Source organism: Notothenia rossii (genome assembly GCF_949606895.1).
Source record: "Notothenia rossii genome assembly, chromosome: 5".
Lineage (NCBI taxonomy): Eukaryota > Metazoa > Chordata > Actinopteri > Perciformes > Nototheniidae > Notothenia > Notothenia rossii.
The window spans coordinates 73,206,573-73,228,004 of record NC_136903.1 but is presented as its reverse complement, the minus strand read 5'-3'; the positions used below and the strand labels follow the sequence as shown (position 1 = coordinate 73,228,004).

The 21,432-nt window shown below is 40.2% G+C and overlaps 2 protein-coding genes across 4 annotated transcripts; one reads left to right on the top strand and one right to left on the bottom strand.

Moving 5' to 3' along the window:
• Positions 1-312: 312 nt before the first annotated feature.
• Positions 313-4,779, bottom strand: wdr77 (WD repeat domain 77). The gene is made up of 10 exons (XM_079683803.1): positions 4,391-4,779; positions 3,818-4,003; positions 3,591-3,732; positions 3,129-3,178; positions 2,788-2,858; positions 2,511-2,568; positions 1,617-1,685; positions 1,424-1,532; positions 1,276-1,344; positions 313-787 (listed from the first exon to the last, which is right to left on the bottom strand). The coding sequence occupies exons 1-10, from the start codon at positions 4,497-4,499 to the stop codon at positions 640-642; spliced, it is 1,011 nt and encodes a 336-aa protein (XP_079539929.1). The 5' UTR covers positions 4,500-4,779; the 3' UTR covers positions 313-639.
• A 1,934-nt stretch (positions 4,780-6,713) lies between these two features.
• On the top strand, positions 6,714-21,295 carry LOC307040316 (protein polybromo-1-like). Of its 3 annotated transcripts, XM_079683029.1 has the most exons (30): positions 6,714-6,841; positions 8,539-8,688; positions 8,821-8,918; positions 10,136-10,283; positions 10,388-10,537; positions 11,281-11,397; positions 11,479-11,547; positions 11,626-11,724; positions 11,811-11,896; positions 11,973-12,058; positions 12,162-12,378; positions 13,700-13,841; positions 13,933-14,027; positions 14,103-14,382; positions 14,481-14,586; positions 14,687-15,326; positions 15,428-15,639; positions 15,747-15,932; positions 16,091-16,248; positions 16,344-16,595; positions 16,675-16,820; positions 17,163-17,320; positions 17,431-17,614; positions 17,845-18,046; positions 18,138-18,339; positions 18,443-18,511; positions 19,380-19,535; positions 19,880-19,932; positions 20,471-20,684; positions 20,890-21,295. In XM_079683029.1, the coding sequence occupies exons 2-30, from the start codon at positions 8,548-8,550 to the stop codon at positions 21,051-21,053; spliced, it is 4,830 nt and encodes a 1,609-aa protein (XP_079539155.1). In that variant the 5' UTR covers positions 6,714-6,841; positions 8,539-8,547; the 3' UTR covers positions 21,054-21,295. The 3 variants fall into 3 exon arrangements, with proteins under 3 accessions (XP_079539155.1, XP_079539154.1, XP_079539156.1); XM_079683028.1 differs by having other exon boundaries at positions 13,933-14,382; XM_079683030.1 differs by lacking the exon at positions 19,380-19,535 and having other exon boundaries at positions 13,933-14,382.
• Positions 21,296-21,432: the final 137 nt, after the last annotated feature.

Here is a 21,432-nt window from a genome sequence, read left to right as displayed (position 1 = left end):
TGTTCATTTGGGATTTTAGTGCCTTTTCCATTAAAAAAGCATTATATTAAAGATGTCTTATTCTCAATAACTTGTGTCATGTATTATACGAGGGCTTATTTTATAGCATATTAGTATCTTTTTGGATCATTACAAATCAAACACTTCATGTTTCTTTCAGTATGCAGTTAATGGCTAAATATTAGTTATAATATGGTATAATCCTCAAACACATTGTTTAAGTCTTCATCCCCACAACTGTTCCTTTCTAAAGTCTTGCTGATGTCCACATGTAGTAGATAAAAAGGAAAAAGAAAGAAGTGTCAAATGCTCTTGCTTTTACATCAGGACGTTACCTTTAATGTAAAATTATGCAAATACAAATGGGTTGCCTTAAGTGTAATTACACATGGAAATGCTATACAGTATGAAGGAAGTGGATGGAGACAGCCATTATAGAGAAACTATTGCTCTACCAGGTCGGGATCAGCAGAGCAATAGTCCAAATATTCAGCAATTATCTGGAGTACTAAATGACAATTACAAACTTTAATCAATATTGCCTGACGTTTTAGACACGCATGGACGCCCCCTTAAAAAAATGGGGGGGTAAGTACTCATCTTGATATATGCTCTTTCCAAGGTATGTGAGCATTGGGTTTAAGAGGAAGAGTTTAGGGCTTTAGCGGCCGGATCCACCGTGTGGTGAAGCACGAGGTGATCCCAGCCTACGGTTGTTAGGGTGTTGGAGCCATCGTGGAGCCAGCAGACACCTTTGACAAAGTCCTGGTGCCGCCGATCTCTAAGTCTAAAGAGGAAGAAGAAATTATTACTTAAAACTGGGCAGTAATTCCATATCACAATCTTGAGATAGAAATAACATCGTCTTAATCAATAATAACAAGCAAATACTACATTAACATTTTTCATGTGATCTGATATAAATTACTTTGAGAGAGTGTCATTTAAAGATTGTGGTTTTTGCTTTTACATCCCATTAAAATGACCAATAATTACCAAGCATGACCAAACAACTCCCCTGCATTTCTCATAGTATCCGCTGGAAGGTTTTTTCTCTATAATTCCACTAAAACTTGTTGATTTTGCACTTCAATTCCTAATTACATAATTTAACACTCATACTAATTCACACAGGCAAATACAATTATTGTTATGTAGACATCTAAACTGGGTTAGAACATTTTGGACAAATTGCAAAGCCCCGTCATTATGTATTTTTAATTGATTACATTTTTTTGATTGACTTAATTCTTAGTATGAAGTTAAAGGACTCACATTTCTTCCAGGTTGGAGTTCATGACAGCAAGGGAACAATCATCACTTATGGAGGCTAGCAGGGGGGTACTGGAAGGGGAAAAAATTAGTTAAAACTTTGTAGAGGAGCAACATAAGAGCTAATAAAACTGTTAGAAATCAGAGTTACCTGTGTGTAGAGAAGGCCAGCCCATTAACTCCGCGGCTGTGAACGCTCACTAACTGGGCCGGCTCTGTTCCCAGGAAGTCCTTCATGGTCACTCTACCCAGCGCATCACCTGAGGCACAAGGAAAAGGATCAGAACCACAGAGGCTGCCAAATAAATGTCTCATGCAATCAGTAACCTGCTGCTGGAACTTACCAAATGCAATGGTGCTCCTGTGGTGGGGGTGCCAGACGACAGTGGTAGGGGAGCAGATTGACTCTACATCTGAGACAAACACAAAATCGACAATGGAATATGCATTATATCAAAAATTGCTTAAGATGTACTTCCATTAATTAAGCTGGACAGACTATTATAATGCATTTCAACTGCGTACGGTACAACTCTACTCAGCGCGACTTGGTCTTTTCGGTTTTCCGTTAAGGGAAAGTTATAGAAAGTACCTAGTACTTTTTTTGGTACCACCTCGATCAAGGTTCCAAGCATGCTGAGCGTATATCCAATCTGATATAACTGTAAATTAATTAAAAACTCTCCCATTGATAGGTTTGATAACAAAAAACCTTGCGCCTCTTGCTTATCAGTGAGAATGACAATGTAAGACATTATTAGGATGAGATATAGTAGCTTTTAGACTGAGAATATATAAAAAGGTAGTTGGATAGCTAAATGTTTGATTAAATAGTTCAGCAAAAAAGTCACTTTCACACATTCCCTGATCTTGACAGAGATATGCTCAGACAGAGTGCCCTGAGTGTGAGTGGGTGAACTATTAAGTACAAACCGCAGATTTTAAGAAATAGCAGCCTAGGAAACTATGCCAAGCACGAGAAAACATTTGAAGTAAGTTTGAATGGTACCAAAGTGAGTCGAGTCGAGCAATGACAATATTGCATTAGACTTAGGGATCAATAGACGCCAGACGAAGGCTTGTTAGCTCAGCCAGACAACATGGACTATCTAGATTGTTAGACATTTGTCTGTCAGCGATACTATTTTCCACTGTAGCACCAACAAAAAATCCTGTTTCGTCAATAACCTGTCAAAAATATCAGAAGCTGTTTTTTCGAACTGGGACGTGTTGCTCACCTATTCTTGAGGCTGGTTTATCTGGCTTCCTCCTGTCCCACATCAGCACACGGCCATCCTGAGGGAAAGCCGATAACAACAGGTTGAGTTTGACTGAAGACAAGTTTAGACATGAAATGATCTCTCTGCACTTCATTAATGCAGGACTTTAATTCACAGCATTAATAGTATCATAACAAAAGATGAAACAACATGATCAAAATGTAGTTTAGGCAGACAATGTTTGTTAGGTGTTGTGTTCACAACAATATGTGCCAACTGAAGATCAGTATCATACCTGACCACAGGAGACGAAGATAGACTCATCTGTCGGACTGCAGGCAACACAACTGACTGGCTGCGTGTGCCCTGGAGGAAGAAAAAAGTGGGGACAGGTATGGCTTTTACCATCTTTATGAATGAACATTTCCTTTTTTAAATTAGGGCTGTCATTTTTTAAATTGTTTTATTACTGGTCACATGGACACAACTACACGTCCGTCTTGTTATACAATGAAACCTCTTGTATTTCAGAGAAAAGCAAACAGTTAACAGTTCTTAAAAACTAACTGAATATTATTTTAAAATAACATTTATAATACATAGATTTCTGAGAGCAGTTTCGAGATGTTCCTTTACCATGGTAGGTAGTAAGGGCCATATCCTGAGTGAGATCCCAGACTTTAATTCTGCAGTGAACAACAGGGGAAGAGATGCATTGTTATTAGAGCTGCAACAACAATAAGCACCAATTATTTTTGAAAATGTGTTAAATGTTTATTTAAATGTTATTGCAAAAATGTCAGAAAATGCTTTTCAATATCGAGATGCCTTCTCTTTTATCCGTTTCATATCATATTTAACTGAATAACGTTTTGGGTAAAAAAAGACATTTAAAAAAGACATAACCAATGATTAGTCTAGAAAATACTATACAGATTAATGAATAATACAAAATAATTGTTACAGGCAGACCTTATTGTGATAAGAAAGGTGAGAGAAAACAGTGAAAAAAATCCTAATGCCAAAGTTTTACAGATCATCAGTCAACATGTTTCTGTTCTGGATGTGTGCGTGTACTTAGAAAAAATGATGTCTCACCGACAGTCCATGCTTCCAGTGACAGCACCACTTCCTCCACTGATTGGGCTCACTGTTGTGACAATGTGGTCATGCTCATGTTTGGTGAAGCGATTCACTAGCAGGCGTTCATCCTCTGCTAATTCCCAGAGCTCCAAGGCACCTGAGAAGGAACCAATTCAATGACCTCTAGTTAAGCACGTTAAGACGATTGCTTGATTCGTAACTAATGCAAATGTTTTTCTTACCCGAGTCTGATGCAACAAGAATACCCTTTTCTGATACCCATTTGACATCTGTGACTCCAGCCTCAGTTTGCACACCAGCTTTGCAGAGTCCCTCATTGGGGGCCTGCTCAGGGTCGCTGTAGATCCAAACAGATCCCTGCCAGTTTCTGCCAGAGAGGCTAGAGGCACCGAGCAGGAGAGTGCCATCTGTGGAGAGAGCCAATAAGGAAAAACATTACAAAAAAGAAAAAAAAAACATAATTCTAGGCCACAGACAAATAAAATGACTTGTTAACAGTCACTATGTTCAAAAATGGCTAGCCTCCAATCCACAGAGTAGTTAATATTCAAGCTGTACATTGCAATGGGTTTCTCAATAACGAGCCAGCCGCAACCACTTAAAGAATCTCGCTGACCTAAAAAAAATAACCATTCATTAAAAACAATGAAATGTATATTGTTTATACACCTAATCACGAGGGGAGGGAAGCCTTCATATCAGTGCATACGCACATATACTCAATAATAATAATAATAACTACGTAGCGGCCGCACGTGTTTACCGGTGTACATTTCAACTAGCTTGCCTCTCACCTGCTCTGTACTGCGCGCAGCTCAGATGCTTCTCCATGCACGCTGGAGCATTGGGAGATATGTTCCAACAGTTCTCCTTGATCATGCTAGTATCTACTGCACTTTTCATTCAGGCTACGCACTTTTTTCAAATGACTACAGCTATAGTTTTCCAAACCAATTTAGCACGATTTTAACGTTAGCTAGCCAGCTGTTACAGTTTGACTGAGGACCGGGTTCGTCTTTGGTTGAGTTAGGAAAGGTAACTAACAAGTTGGCTTGCTTTAGCTGAATATTGCTTCAGATTTGGTTCAAACAATGAATGAACGACTGAACAGCAACCATTAATGTATGCAACACATGGGAGCGATGAACAGACACTTCCTGGTCTCTTCTTCTTCTTTGGTGATTTGCGACAGTTTTCTTCCACAATTATGTATTACTGCCACCTGCAGGTTTAACATTTTTCTCATGTCTTAATTTTCAAGCTGTCTTTATGAAATGCTCTGTCTCCTCTCCTCACTCTGATATATGTTTCGAAAGTTGTCTGCTACCTTCCCTATTTTCTATAACCGTGCCATACATTTTTTTTGTCCTGCATAAATGTCCTGCATGATAAAGATATACTCTCTCAGACTAATGGCATAGATTTCCACAACCCATTCAATGTTTTCTAATTATACTACATTAGAACTATACTATAAATAGGTTGTGCTGTGTCATTGAAGTCCAAGTATTCCTGCAAGTTCCGTATGCATCATAATCCTTTATTGTTGGTTAAACCTCTGCTTTACTTAATGGTAGTGGTATTTCAGATAATTATTATTTTTCAAAACACTTACATACAGAATGATATAAAGATGACACCTCATTCTCCTCATTCTATCTCTTCATTCCCTTCCACCCCTTCGCAGAAATATTCAATTTCCTATGGTCTATGTATCAAATGAAAACCTTTTGCTTGCATACTTTCCAGACCTAATGCTGACCATAGCATCCCAACCTGGTCCCGACCTTGCAAGAGGCTGTCACAAAACTTTACGGATGTGTAGTTGAGATAAAAAACAAGGTCATGTTTGATTAGGCGTTGTGTCTGGTGTGTGTTATTGTTTTTATTGATACAAAAGGTAATCTCTAAAAAATGTGGTATAACCGGCCCTGGCTGTGGGAGTGGCAATCATGAATCATCTTTAAGGATGTGCAAATGAATGAAAGAAACATGTCTTTCTCTAACAACCCTTGGTGATTGTCTCCTTTAATGTGCATGCTTCTTTCTTTTTGCCCACCACAGTAGCATTGATTTATTATCTCTATACAGGCTGTAGTTTTTCTTCCTTTTCTTCTCCAGCTTCATGTTGGCAGACAGGAAACCAACATAAGTGCATCATGCATTTCTGAAAATAATTGTTTGACTTTTCTATTCCTTTACTATTGCGCTTTTAAACATGGCAATACAGCTTGTAAACTGCTGACAAAACTTCAAACATTCACCTCACACCCAATTAGACATTTCAGAAGGGACTGGGAGTATAAGGGAGAGAAGCAATGAAGATATATAGCCTTTAATCGCTTCTTAACCATTTCCTTGACTCTTTAGTAATTTCTTCTGACGAAGCAACACATTTCGATTAGTGTAAAGAACGTTATCTCATATCCTCATGATCGCCCAATATTTGTGGCTGAATATATCTTCCATTCTGGTCAACTTCAGAAATCATTAAAAGGAAACCAGGATTGCAAATTGTTATAACCAGGATGAGTTTGGTGATATGGCCACAGTAACTGGGTCCATGAAACCCTATAACATGAGGGAGAAAGACATAATATATATATACCCAACTGCAACTGCAACTAACATCAAAGATTTGAAATACATTCAAAAAGCTGTCTGTTCTGTGCTGTCATACATGGAAAAAAAGCAGATATTTGATGATGGTGAAGGAGGGAGAACAGCTTGCAGATTATGTATTATGATATGATAAAAACTCCAATTATTTGGAAATTACTCGTTGTAGCTGATGTTCTAATATAATGCAGGTAAGAGAACTACAATCATAGCTTGTACAAAGTCTATGGTCGACACAAAGATGTTTAATGGCGAGGTGTCAAATTGAATTGAACTAACAGGAAGTCTGATAAACTCATTGGGCCATCAGCAATGTCATAGATTACACGCTTTATTTTTCAACAGTACAATTGTTTCTTTATGCTAAAGTTATACCATTATGCGAATATATATCAACCAAACACCCCATTAGAGTTATAATAGGTAAAATTATCTTTAAAATCCTGTAAAACGCGTTTATAATTTCAAGGAAATCATACACGCTTTTAATCTGAAGGTGAAGAACCGGAAGTGGCTGTTGGAATTGTCGCAGCCTTCACACTTGTGTCTCTCGGTCTAAAATCGATGAGTGATTGGCTTTCTTGTTTATTAAAGATATTGTGAGTCTAGTAACGTGCTCCCTGAAGGTAAGCACACCATAATGTCAAGTGGTAACACTAGAATATGTTCTATAAGGTGTTGTAGTCTCACTTTGTGTTAGCTTTGTAACGTTAGACGTTGTCACAGTGATGCCTTTGTCTGACTGTCTGAAGTGTTCAAAGCTAACCGTTATTTGTAGCTAACGTTAGCTGTTCTGAGGTAGTACCTGTGTGAGTGACAGGTCGGCAGGTCTGTGTGCTAGCTTACTGCTGATGTGTGTGCACACCGGACTGCAGGCTGTACGCAGACAGATGACATTAGGATTAACCTTTTACCACTCACTATTATGAGTCAAACCTCCAGACAGGCCAGTATCATTAGTGTAAATGTCATTCCAGGTGATAATAAGGATCTAGGGTTGTTGTCATCTTTTCTAATTTAACAATTCATAGCATTACACCTATTAGTGGACGAGATGGCCTGTTGAAAAACACCCCTGGCTTGCTTATTCCTGTTATCCATTTGCTAGAAGAATTGTACTGGATGTCCAGCTGTCTTAAGTTCAAGATTTAATTGGGGGTCAAAGTTCATTTGGGGAGACATGAAAGACTCCTCATGGATGACATGTGGATGTCTCCCCCACTCTTGAACCCATAGACTTGAACCTTCTTCTTATGCGTATCATTTAAGCCTTTATGATGGGGTATTCTGTGACTTTAAATAAAGACACTTCAACTTCACTGTAATATTCCGAGGTACTTTTCGATTTCTAATATGTAAAAAAAAATTAAAGCTGAAAAGTACATTACCAGTATAACTTATTTTGAACTATCCCTTTGTGTTTTTATCTTATTCTGTTTACACTAAATGTTTATCCTTGTGTATGCTTTGTATTCTGGTGTTAAAGTTTCTCTGATGAAATGTTATGTTTAGTTTCAGTTTATGAACAAAACAGAAATACATACAATACTGAGATAGGGCTGCTCGATTATGGCAAAAATCATAATCTCGATTATTTGGGTCAATAATTGATAAAACGATTATCCATTTTTTGAAAACATCCATTTATTGAATTATGTCTTAAAAAAAATCGTTTTGTTTTCATAATCGTTGCAAGCCAAAATCGTAATTGCGATTAAAATACGATTAATTGAGCAGCCCTATACTGAGACATTATGGACATATGTGATACAATTAAAGAAGCTTGGGATAGGGTATGTGAATTGTATTATTAATGCTATATTGTTAATATAGCATTGATAAGATTAACAATATATAAGGTAACAATATAACAAAAGAGACACATGGCAAGAAGTATAGTATATTTGCATTATTTCAAATAATACATATAGAGATTATAATCTTCATTGGGCCTATTCTAATAAACGTTAAATAAGGAAATGAATTAAGCAAATATTCATTAAGAAAAGCTTCTGGCAGCTCTATAGTTATATAAGCTTTAAAGTCATGTCTTATCCAGATTTGGCATTATACAATTTTAAGTAATGTTTAATCAGAATCAGGAATGGCACTCTTGAAATGAATTATTCTGTATTACTGTATGTGGCATTGATGGCAGCGCTGTCAGTATGTGTAACTGACTGCTTCAGAGCCCAGCAAGTCTTAGTAGTCTCTATAGTGTGTACATGCTGTTTGGATACTGTTGGAAAATGGGTATGTTATGTTATAGCTCTAATGTAAGATTACACCTGTGCAGTGATACTCTACTTGCTTTATACCTCAGGGGTTCGTCATGGCCTTGAAAAGGAGAAGGGCGACATCCCCCTCTAGCAGTGTGAGTGGAGGAGATTTTGACGATAACCAGTCTTCATCTCTAGTGTCTTCAATTGGGAGAAAGAGGAGAAGGACCTCAAACATTCCTACCGTGGATCCTGTAAATTAACAAATCTTTTCAGTTTCAGTTTCTCTTTTTCAAACTGATTTCTACATATTAATACTTCAATACATGTAGTTGATATGCGGAAGGATGCATACATTTATCAGTGTTTATTTATTTTCCCTGCAGATTGCTGTCTGTCATGAACTGTACAACACCATCAGAGATTACAAGGATGATCAGGGTAGGATGTTGTGTGAGCTTTTCATCAGAGCACCCAAACGAAGGTGAGGAAACAAATCATTAGATATGTGCATATTCAATTACTTCCTAAACTTCCCTTAAAGGTCCCATGTCATGCTTTTCCGGTTATTACCCGTCCCCTTGTGTGTTATGTGGCTTTTTATGCATGTAAACAGTCTGCAAAGTCACAAACCCTCAAAGTACACCCTGTAGCGAGTAAAACTCTAACACAGAAAAGACGTGTCTATGCTGCCCCAGAACGCCTCGTTGTTGGAGATTTTTCTTTTTCCATTTTCTTCTTTCCGGGTACCAAGTGACGTAAGGGTCTAAGTGACGTAACGGCTACGCGGACCAAACACGGACCAATCCGCGGACTTCCTCACACACACACACACTCACTCAGCCTTATCTTTTCTCAGCCGCAGCTCCGCGGATTTTTCAGCCTGTACTCAGCCTGAGACAGCAAGACACAGCGAAACTCAGCCTGAGCACACACACAAACTCACAGCCAGGCTACGAGTGTGTGTGTGTGTGTGTGTGTGTGTGTGTGTGTGTGTGTGTGTGTGTGTGTGTGTGTGTGTGTGTGTGTGTGTGTGTGTGTGTGTGTGTGTGTGTGTGTGTGTGTGTGTGTGTGTGTGTGTGTGTGTGTGTGTGTGTGTGTGTGTGTGTGTGTGTGTGTGTGTGTGTGTGTGTGTGTGTGTGTGTGTGTGTGTGTGTGTGCTCAGGCTGAGTTCAGGCTGAGTCTCGCTGTCTCGCAGACCCCACGCAGCAACCAGGAAACGGAACCAGTAATCCAGCTCACACTGTCCGCTCCTCGCAGCAGCGAGCCTCACAACGTCCCACCAACACGGCACCCAGACCCCACGCAGCATTCTCATCTGTTTGTCATTACTGGTGTCTTTTTCTGGTTGCTAACAAACGCCATTGTAACACATCTTCACTGAAGTTCCGCTGTAACGGTGGTGGACTCATCAGAACAGAGTGGGCGAGCTGACCAATCAGAGCACACTGGGCTCATAGGGGGGGGGGGGGGGTCAGGAGCTCCAACAAGCCGTTTAGGACAGAGAGTGAATACACATACTATACAGAGATGCTGTATGAGAAACCAATGTGATTTTGGAAAATTGAACAAAGTAAATCTATTCTAGTAGACTTCAACAATGGAATTATGATCAGTAGAAATGGCCATGACATGGGACCTTTAACATGAATTAGACATAAATGTGTTAAATTAAAATGTACAAATCCCTTTTAATTACAGGAATCAACCGGACTATTATCATGTGGTGTCTCAGCCCATTGACATGATGAAGATCCAGCAGAAATTAAAGATGGAGGAGTATGATGATGTTGAACAACTCACTAGTGACTTTCAACTGTTGTTCAACAATGCAAAAACATACTACAAGGTAAGAAAAAAACAATCAAATATATAATAATAAAACATTTCTGATTGTAGGCAGGAAATGACGATTTTGCACCGACATGAATATGTGTTGTTGTGTCTATATAGTCGGACAGTCCTGAGTACAGAGCAGCCTGTAAACTTTGGGACCTTTACCTGAGAACCAAGAACGAATTTGTTCAGCGAGGCGAATATGATGATGATGATGAAGATGGATACTATGCACATCACAACCCCGGAGGGTCCACTGAGGATGAGGTGACATACACATGACTGATAACACATATTTATTATTATTCTTAATTTAGCACGTACTGCTGACTATATTCATATTTAGTTAAAAATCAGTGTTTCTGATCTGTTTAATCAAATTACAATATCTTAATTGTTATGTCTATTATGCTGGTGTTTTCAAACATGGACATAGCCACCATGATTGAACCATTAGTTTGTGAATGTTTTAAATCCTCAGGTTGGCCTTTTTGCCATCGTCCTCTAATCTAGTTTTAACTGGAATTTATTTGTTTTCTGACCAAATAATAAAACTGTGCTATACATTTCTACTTTATCATGATTGACGGGTCACTGTGGTTGTGACTTGGTCATAGTTTACAAAATAAAAAATCATTGTGTATTTAAGAAGACATGAAAGTAGTCACTGGAATCATAAACGTCACAGCTGTATGTCCATTGAAGTAAAACATAATTTGAGAAGTAGGGTCATTTTATCATAGATTTCTACACAATTGGACATCTTTTGCAACCACTGGAGTTCCACCTGCTGGTCATTTGAATAAATGCAAGTACAATGCACAAGATTGGCTTCACTTTTCTATCTTGAGGGGCTATGTCCACTTCTTTATACAGTCTATGCATACAACACAACTGGGTGGTTTGGTATACATCATTGGAAGTTTGCTTTAATTTGCATGGTCAAATATACATTAAAAGCGATGTAGTACCTACCTAAATGTTGTGACCACCTATACTGTATGTGACAGAGTGCACCCACCTGCTTGAAAGAAGTCCTCGAGCAGCTCCTTGATGCCATGGTGTCTCACACTGAGCCCACAGGCCGCCTGGTCAGCGAGCTGTTTCAGAAGCTACCCTCCAAAATGGTACAAGCACCTCAGTATGACTTTAATTATCAGTAAAATGTTGGACTCTGCTTTGAAACGTAGTTTGCCTTTTTCATTTAGCAATACCCAGATTATTATGCCATCATTAAGGAACCAATAGATCTGAAAATTGTGGCTCAGAAGATCCAGGTATGCTGTTACATCTTCTACATTAAATATGCAAACATTTGAACGATGAAAATGTCCAATACATATCTTTTATTTTAGTTGAATCACTACAGGAGCGTTAGTGCCATGGCTAAAGATATAGATTTGCTGGTCAAGAATGCCAAAACGTATAATGAGCCTGGATCGCAAGTGTTTAAGGTAAGTGTGTACATCAGAATATCATTGGTGCTAAATGTAATTTTCAGTGTTTGCCTGGATACCTAAGAGATCTCCTATGTTCCTAGGATGCAAACACCATCAAAAAGATGTTCTCACAAAAGAAGTCTGAGATGGAGCACGGAGAGCCAATCAAGTCCAGCATTCGTATCAGGTAAATAGGAGACAACTCTCAGACTAAAGTGGAAAAAAGTCATGTTGACTTCACAACTCTTTTTCTCTGGCTCTAGGAATAGAAGGTCTGCCCTGGGTGACCGCCTCTCAGCGATCACCATGGCTCTTGAGTATGAAAGTGATGAGGAAGGCATTCTCTCCGGTACTTCTTTACCTCTATATCTTACATTCATCATGAAGATCCTCTGTACAACAAATGGGGATTAAATGTCATTGTTTATTTATCTCTAATACCATTTCCTCAGGGTCCGTCCACTATGATGAGGGTGAATCTGAAGCAGAGAGTATGACCTTTAACATGGACATGAGTAATCCCATCTTCCAGCTGTATGAGGCGGTGCGAGGGGCCAGGAACAGCCAGGGCCAGCTGATCTCTGAGCCGTTCCTGCAGCTGCCCTCCAGGAAGGACTACCCCGACTACTACCACCAGATCAACCAGCCCATCTGCCTCCATCTGATCAAGTATGACAGAACTAGTAGTGATCTACGTTTGCATGTTTTTTTTTAGGTCTTTGTCCCCAAGGACCAGACATTTTTTACAACATTAAAAACTGTTCCACTTTGTAGCACCCTGAGTGATGTCCCCCCCTGAGTTCGGCACGGATATGCTTTAACATTTTATTCTTTTAAAGTGAAGTATATTGAAAATTATTGCATTTTCATTTCCATTTCAAAGTTAAGTTTAAGCAGAAAGGCTATTAGTGTAATGTGCTCTATTAAAGTGGACCTATCATGCTATATTTGAATAATATAGTGTAGGAACATACCTATATAAGACATATTTATACTTTTTATTTTTCAAAATACCAAACAGATCATGCATTTTAGCCATTCCTCATTTCGCTCAATTTAACACTGTCTTTGCATGGGCTGATTCTGTGAGAACAGCACCATCTACAGGCCTGGCATATGTACTACAGCGTCTCCAGCGCTTTCCAATGGCAATATCCGATGCTGTCTCCTCCTGATTGGTGGAGTTGTCCCAATAGCCGTAGCGCCACTTCTGTGACGTCATAGAAGTGTTCAAATCTGGATCAGTCTGTATCAGATCCGTTGCAGCCCCTTTTTAAGAGATTTGGGTATGGAGGAAAATAGAGAGGGTTGTGTTTTCTGACACTTGGTGAGTTCCCTGGAACACCGGGGACAAATATTCATGTTTAAAAGACGTACAAAAGTGCATTTTGCATGATAGGTCACCTTATTAATGCACTTAGATGCACTAACTTAGATATTTCTTAGTTTACATTTTAAATTGATTTGCAAAAGAAGCACATTAATATTGTTGGAAGTAATATTTCTAGTTTGCATGTAAATATAGATCTGTTTATCCATCAAGTTACATTTGACTACCCTTTAAAATGTCCTGAGAAAGTATATAAGTTACGAAAAAAAACACTAGTACTTCTTTATATAATTGTAGATACCGTGAATTCAGTCTCATATTACATCTACCGGAAAAATTAATATCTCACATCAAGCAATTTGTTCAATACATGCATTTATTTTAATGGGACATTTTAGTTACAATATTATAGAAAAAAGTCCCTTTTAAACAAAAATGGGAAATTTCTCAAGCTTTTCAAACATTTCTTGAATCAAATCCCATTCTCCCTCTGCTCCATCTTTTCTAATTCATGCTTTAATCACTGATTTGTTTCATTTTGTTTTACCAACCTTCTCTTTTTTTTTATTTTCTACCCCTACGGCATCACACATACTCACTGTACAGTACAGTTTTTCTGTGCCTTCCTTTCCAAATGTGAGAGCCCGTAATTCCCCACAGGAACAAGATGAAGAACAACGAATATGAGAGTGTGGAGCATATCGACTCTGATCTGATGCGGATGTTTGAGAATGCCAAACGCTACAATGTTCCTCACTCCTCCATCTACAAGCGGGCTCTCAAACTCCAACACATTCAGCAGGTCAGTCCCAACACACACTTTTGACCGGCTACTTTCATATTCAAGAAGCATTATAGCCACTTGTTTCATATATCACCTGTTATCTGTTTAGATGAAGAGAAAAGAGCTCTTACAGAGAGATGATGATGATGGAGACAGCATGCTCTCCTCTGCAACGTCTGACACCAGCAGCACAAAAAGAAAAAGGTTTGCACTTTTACCTAATCAAATCTCTGAAGTGTGTGGAGGTGTATCGACAGTTGATCCGCAATTTGTTTCCAGTCACAAGAAGAATACGAAGACAAACCGAATGAAAACTCTTTTTGCCTCCGTGGCCGAGGCGCGAGAAGCTGGCACTGGTCGGAGACTTTGTGACCTCTTCATGGTCAAGCCCTCGAAGAAGGACTATCCCGACTACTACAAGGTCATCCTGGAGCCAATGGACCTCAGGACCATTGAGCACAACATCCGCTCAGACAAGTACATGACCGAAGAAGCAATGGTGGAAGAGATGAAGCTGATGTTCCGCAATGCTCGACACTACAATGAAGAAGGCTCTCGGGTAAGATCTGTTAGATATTTGTATCTAGTTAACAGCAAGTCAAATGAACTTCATCCAGGAACTAGGAGCTCCTCGTGATGACTGTTGTTGTTTTCAAGGTCTTCAACGATGCTGACGTGCTAGAGAAGATTATGAAAGACAGACGCAAGGATCTTGGGCCAGCAACAGATGAGGATGACATGACGTCTCCAAAGTTGAAAATAAGTACTTAACTTTGTCAATCAGATTGACTTGCCTTTATTGAATGAAATCCAAGCTATGGTGTGAGATTGTTTTCATCAACATTGACTTTATTTGATTTCAGGAAAGAACAGCATTACTCTGAAGAAGTCCAAGTACTTAACACCCTTGCAGCAGAAGCTGAATGAGCTCTATGAGGCTGTCAAGAACTTCACAGATAAGCGGGGCCGTCGCCTCAGCACAATATTCCTGCGGCTGCCGTCTCGGGCCGAGCTGCCTGACTACTACATCGCTATCAAGAAACCTGTGGACATGGAGAAGATCAAGAGCCACATGCTGGCTAACAAGTACCAGGATGTGGATGCACTGGTGGAGGACTTGGTGCTCATGTTCAACAATGCCTGTACTTACAACGAGCCTGAGTCTCTGATTTACCGCGACGCCCTCATGCTGCACAGAGTGCTGCTGGAGACCAGGCGGGACCTGGAGGGGGGGGATGACGGCCATGTGCCGGATGTACCACGCCTCATTCAGGAACTTGTCCGCAGCCTCTTTGTTTCCGTGCTCGGTCACCAAGATGACGAGGGCCGTTGCTACAGCGATTCACTCGCGGAGATACCTGCCGTAGATCCCGCAAATCCTGAGAAGCCGCCACGGAACTTTGAGATTATCAGGACTAATGTAGATCAAGGGCGTTATAAGAGGCTGGATGTGTTTCAGGACCACATGTTTGAAGTGCTGGAAAAGGCCAGACGGTTGAATAGGTGAGGAGCTGCTGTCTTTTCCTATTTAATGCTTTGTTTTTGTGGTAGGATTATGTATTCAAAGAAAGCTTACATTTATTCAAACGCTATGTTTATTACAGGACCGATTCCGAGATCTTCGAAGACGCTGTGGAGCTGCAGCAGTTCTTCATCCGGATCAGAGACGAGCTGTGTAAGAACGGAGAGATCTTGATGTCTCCTGCCCTCAGCTACACCTCCAAACATCTGCATAGTGATGTGGAGAAGGAAAAGAAAGAGAAGCTCCCCAAGGAGTTTGAGGAGGACAAAATCAAGAGGGAAGAGGAAAAAAGGGGTATGATGATAAACACATTTGAAAGGTCACAGTATTTGAAGTTCTGTCATACATTGTCTTAGCATATAGTGTGGCGTTATCTTATTGTGTCACCTCTAAATCCCCAGAAGCTGAGAAGAGAGAGGACTCAGTTGGAGGATCATGGCAGTCTAACCTGCAGCGCACTTACAGTCAGGACTGCAGCTTCAAAGACAGCATGTACCACGTGGGAGACTATGTGTATGTGGAGCCTGCAGAGCCTAACCTCCAGCCTCACATCATCTACATTGAACGCCTTTGGCAAGACGACACTGGTCAGTCTCATTATTGCACAATAATGAGATGTTTTAATTACAAAAATCATGACAATAGTTGTTTGTGACCTGCAGCATATTCAGTTAGTGTTTCTGTTCAATAAGACTAATCCTTTTTAATCAGACGTTATTCTGTTTCCCCCATCTAATACATGCAGGTGAGAAGTGGCTTTATGGCTGCTGGTTCTACAGACCAAACGAAACATTTCATTTGGCCACAAGGAAGTTCTTGCAGAAGGAAGTTTTTAAAAGTGACTATTACAACAAAGCTCCTGTCAGCAAGATTCTGGGCAAATGTGTGGTCATGTTTGTAAAGGTAAATACTCTTTTTCCTATGTTTGTTAGGTTGTTTTGAACTGTTTCGATGTGTTTTCAGTGTTAATTCAATATTTATGGTGTGTTGGTTTTAAGGAGTACTTCAAACTTCATCCAGAAGGCTTCAGAGCTGACGATGTTTATGTCTGTGAGTCGCGCTACTCTGCCAAGTCCAAGTCCTTCAAGAAGATCAAGATGTGGACCATGCCCCCGAGCTCAGTGCGGTTTGTTCCCAGAGAGGTCCCCTTACCTGTCGTCCGTGTGGCCTCCATGTTTGCTCCCAAACAAGAGGAGAAACCTCCCGAGGTGGTGGATGAAATCAAAATGACAGACGGTATTGTAGACAAGGTAAATACCCTTTATATTCCTCTTCCCAATGACAGATAATAAAGAAGGCTACTGGCAGGTTAACTACTTGTGTTTGCAGGAGAGGGAGGATGTTCCCATGGATATGACCAATGGGGAGCCGGGGTGTCAGTACTACGAGCAGCTCTGCTACAACAACCTGTTGCTGAAAGTCGGAGACTGTGTTTACATTAGTTCACATGGACTAGTGCGCCACCGAGTGGGCAGGTAGAGTAAATATATACAACTTCAACTTCAACATAATATTCTGCAAAAACACTTTTCTGGCTGACATTCAACCCCATAACTCAGACAAGAAACGGTAGATTGTAGCCATATTTTCCATTTAGTTGGATACTGAAATGATGACCCTAAACATGTGTTAAACTGGAATATTTAATACCAATACCACCATATATATACCAATATATGAATCACTTCCATTTTGACAAAAAAACATTTCTTACTTTCATAGTCTGGACAGACATGGTTGTAAACTGGAACTTGAGTGGTTGCTGCAGGCAACAACCCGACGAAGGTCATTCTAGTTTTTGTATCTATATTGAACAGGATTGAGAAAATGTGGATGCGAGATGGAGCAGGCTACTTCTTTGGTCCAATCTTCATCCATCCAGAGGAAACGGAGCACGAGCCAACAAAAATGTTCTACAAGAAGGAAGTGTTCCTTAGCAACCTTGAGGAGACCTGCCCTATGACCTGCGTCATCGGTAACATGTTGCACAAGTACCGCTTTGTTTTCATAGATCCTGCAGTGTAGGACGTCTCAGTTATGTAGTTGATAGAGATCGTGTACTGAGACAGCTGCCTTGTTTCCCAGGGAAGTGTGTGGTGTCGTCCTTCAAAGACTACCTCTCCTGCCGGCCAACTGAAGTGCCTGAAGAGAACGTGCTGCTCTGTGAGAGCCGCTACATCGAGAGTGAGAAGCAGATGAAGAAGTTCAAGGGCCTTAAGCGCTTCTCACTCTCTGGGAAAGTGGTGGAGGATGAAATCTACTATTTTAGGTGAAAAACGTTTAAGTTAACTTGAATTAGCAATAATTATGCACAAAAATGACTCGGTTGTTATGCACTTATACAGAAACAAGTGTTGGCGGCATCAAGTCCTTGATTGTCTATGCTTGGTGCAGTGGTGCACAGTTTAATTAAAGAATAACTTATTCTTCCTAAAGGAGGGAGTCATTTGAAAAAAGGTTATTAATCCGGTAAATATTATTTTCTGATGTCTTATACAGGAAGCTCATAGTGCCCCAGAAGGAGCCCTCCCCTCTGCTGGACAAAAAAATTGAGAAACTGGAGGCCAAGTTTGCTGATATGACAGATGAGGAGCTAGAAGATCTTGGGGATGATGATGGCGAGCTAGGGGACCGGTCTCACTCTCGGAGGCACTCTTTCATGTCTAGTGACATGGATACCATGCCTTACACTCCTCTGCAGGTCAGGGTGGAAGAGTTACAAATGTTAATATTCTATGAAAACATGCTGTTAGCATTCATGTAAAGACACTTTGAACTGTGTTCGCTTGCAGTCCACACCAAAATCCGTAAAGGGCCTTCCAAAGAAGGAGGGCTCCAAGCGGAAGATCAACATGAGTGGCTACATCCTGTTCAGCAGTGAGATGCGGGCGGTCATCAAAGCCCGGAACCCAGACTTCTCCTTCGGGGAGCTCAGCCGCCTCGTCGGCACAGAGTGGAGGAACCTCGAGGGTTCCAGGAAAGCAGATTATGAAGGTGGGGGGGACTTGTTTTCTTCTATTCTTCACCTAGATGTTTGTGTTTTAAGACTGTGAACTGTATGAAATGAACACTTTTGCTGGTCTTTATTGCTTTGCAGAGCGAGCAGCTAAATTGGCAGAGCAGCAGGAGCGGGACAGGGCCCATCATCAGACGTCGCCTAGAGCAGGTACACAAGTAGGGGCACTGATGGGGCGGGTCCCTCCCCCAATCCCCATGGGGATGCTAAATCACAGCATGAAGCCTGTGTCAGGTAACCCCTAATAGATGCAGAGGGATCACTTAAAGGCTGGAATAAGAAGCTTAACTGCCAGATGTTTTGTCATTTGTTAAAAGTTTCCTAATCACACCCATGCCTGCATGTTTCCTGATTTAATTATATGTTGTCTCTAACATCATTTAACTTATTTATAAGCCCAAACCTTGAGTGTTGTACACTACTTTGTATTATTAACATCATGGTAGAATCCATATATCTGTATTTTAATGCAGAACATGAAGCTTAAGGTTGCTGTCCACTGTTTGAGGATTGGGACTTAAAGAGCCTGTGTGTAGTATTTAGGGGAATATATTAGCAGATTGAATTTGTTAAAATGTGTGGTAATGCAGACCACAGGCTGAATTAGGTCGTTTCTAAAGAAGGGTCATTTTAGACCTTATTTTAAGGTCCTGGAAGACACCACAAAATGAACACGGTTTAATGATGGCTCATTGCAGTCTTGAAAATGGAAGGGTTAGCAGCAGGGTGTTCACTTCAATTCAAATCTGCAACAAAAAACTAGCTGTTTCCAAATTCTACACACTGCCCTTTAAAAATGAATAAGTGCTTGACAATAGTGCATGCAAACAAAACGGTATTCATTATGCATATTTAACTTTTGTGCCTTTTTATTTCAGTTCAAAAACATCATAATGCTCTGTTGATTGAATGAAAGCATCTATATTAACATGTTTCTGCATGCTTGGTAGTGCAAGTAGTTGATGCATGTCTAACTGATGCATGTTGCTGTCTTGTGTTACTACTGTCCCTTCCTAAGAAGGTATGATGGGTGCATATAGGTCAGCTATGATGCAGGGATACGGTGAAGGCATGGTTTGTATGACTGGCATGCCACCACATCACATGGGGGTGCCTTTCTTTCCCCAACATCTCCTGCCCGTTATGCCTGGGTTTCCTGGAATGTCGTACTTTGGTAAGAGTGCTGTCATAGCAACCCCACCTGCCACGCAGTTGCTTCCTGTCTGCCAATCTGACATGCTGGAGGGGCTACCTGTACCAATAGGCTGAGGTCCTGAAATCACTAGTCAGTTGAGAGATAACATCCTCAACTGGGGCTCAGCTATTTGTCCTGCTCAATATCATAAACCTGATATATTTGAGTTAAAATATTAATAATTGGCATTCCTTATTGTTCTAGTCTATATTAAAATGGCACTGGTTAATTTCAGAAATTGAATTTAGTATTTGTAATTTAAACCAACATCAAATGGCCTGCTGCACTTCTTGACAGTGTATTGATGTTGAATATCCCCACAGGTGTCAATGGCCCGGGAGGTGGTCATGGAGCAGGAAACATTCAAGGATCTCAGGTAATCTGTAAGGCCCTGTAAACAGGCAACCATATGTAAAAGGGGAGCATAGCTCTGATTGTAAGCCCTTTCCCCATTCCCCAAGTATTTTATTCAGTAATATTCTTCATAAACACAGTATTGATATTGTCAGAAGTATGCCTGAATCATAGAACATTGAAACAGTTCACACATCATTTTAAACCCTGCAAAAATATTACTATTATATTCCTATCATATTTCTGTCTGGGATTAGAAACATACATTACACTTAAAATGCTGCACTAGTTAAAGAAACATAATACAGACATTACCATACAGTGTTGTTTGAGTGTTAGTGTTTTGAATCATTAAAGAAGCATTCAAATGATTGTTATGTATTTAAATATGTGGACCCTGGTAGAAAACGTTGTGCTTGAAGCCCTAATCAACAGAACATGTAAAAACCACTATGTGATGCATTTGAAGATTTTCTGACACCCGTTGCAGATTGGGTCTTCAATGATCTCAAGATGATAATGAAAATGTAATCCTGTATGAATGCCAATATTTTCATTAGATGGGTTCGATTGGCCAAGGGCAGCAGGCTCCCCCACCGTACCCAGGACAAGGCCAGGTGGGACAGCCTGCGCACCAGCAGCCCTCCACCCCCATGTTTGTGTCCCCACCAGCCAAATCTCAGCGGCTGCTCCACTCTGAGGCATACCTCAGATACATCGAGGGCCTGACTGCAGAGTCCTCTACCATCAGCAAGTGGGACCACGCTCTTTCAGGTTAGTCTTGTTTTTTGATTACAAGTGATTAAAGTCACACTAGACATGCACTTAAATACATATTTTGTTCAACTCCATAAACCTTGAAAAGAATATAGTACATCAACATCATATTCAGTAACCCTAAAATGTTATTAATACATTAATGTGAAATGGTAAATATTCTAAGATGTATAATCTTAATGTTTTATTTGTGTACTTACAGTTCAAAAACAAGATGTGCGGCTCTCTAAAGAGCAGGAGAGCAGACTGCCATCCCACTGGCTGAAGAGTAAGGGGGCCCACAAGACAATGGCAGATGCACTTTGGCGACTCCGTGACCTGATGCTGCGAGACACCTTAAACATACGCCAGACGCACAACCTGTAGCATGCCCGTATGCTGAGCCTCTGTCTGCTGTTCCTGTGAGACAGGCAGGGGGCAAGCTCACTAAAAGTTTTAATTTTGTGTTGTTGTTTAAAAATGTGTTTGTAGTTTTAAAAGCTCACTGTGTTTGAAGCTGTTTTTTGTTTTACATTTCAGATGTATTGTTCTAAGTGCATTATTGTTAATGGTTGTCATTCTGTGATGAATGCCTTTATGCTTTCATGATTAAAATGTGAAGAGCTCAATGTGGCTGTATTCATTCACTTAGTATGACCAACTGTATGAGGATACAGAATTTAACATGGATAGTTTTAAATCCAGTTTACAACACAAACACTCACTGACATACCGCTCATTTATTTTTGGTAGTTTAGAATACAAA

What these genes read in the sequence shown, in the direction of transcription:
- wdr77 (XM_079683803.1), bottom strand. Translation starts at nt 4,499, where the DNA reads ATGAAAAGTGCAGTAGATACTAGCATGATCAAGGAGAACTGTTGGAAC. An exon ending in TCTTCGTCTCCTGTGGTCAG is followed by an intron (nt 2,569 to 2,787) that starts GTATGATACTGA and finishes GCTTTCCCTCAG; the next exon opens with GATGGCCGTGTGCTGATGTG. An exon ending in CTGGCCTTCTCTACACACAG is followed by an intron (nt 1,345 to 1,423) that starts GTAACTCTGATT and finishes TTCCCCTTCCAG; the next exon opens with TACCCCCCTGCTAGCCTCCA.
- LOC307040316 (XM_079683028.1), top strand. Translation starts at nt 8,548, where the DNA reads ATGGCCTTGAAAAGGAGAAGGGCGACATCCCCCTCTAGCAGTGTGAGT. An exon ending in ATCTGCCTCCATCTGATCAA is followed by an intron (nt 12,379 to 13,699) that starts GTATGACAGAAC and finishes AATTCCCCACAG; the next exon opens with GAACAAGATGAAGAACAACG. An exon ending in GTGGGACCACGCTCTTTCAG is followed by an intron (nt 20,685 to 20,889) that starts GTTAGTCTTGTT and finishes GTGTACTTACAG; the next exon opens with TTCAAAAACAAGATGTGCGG.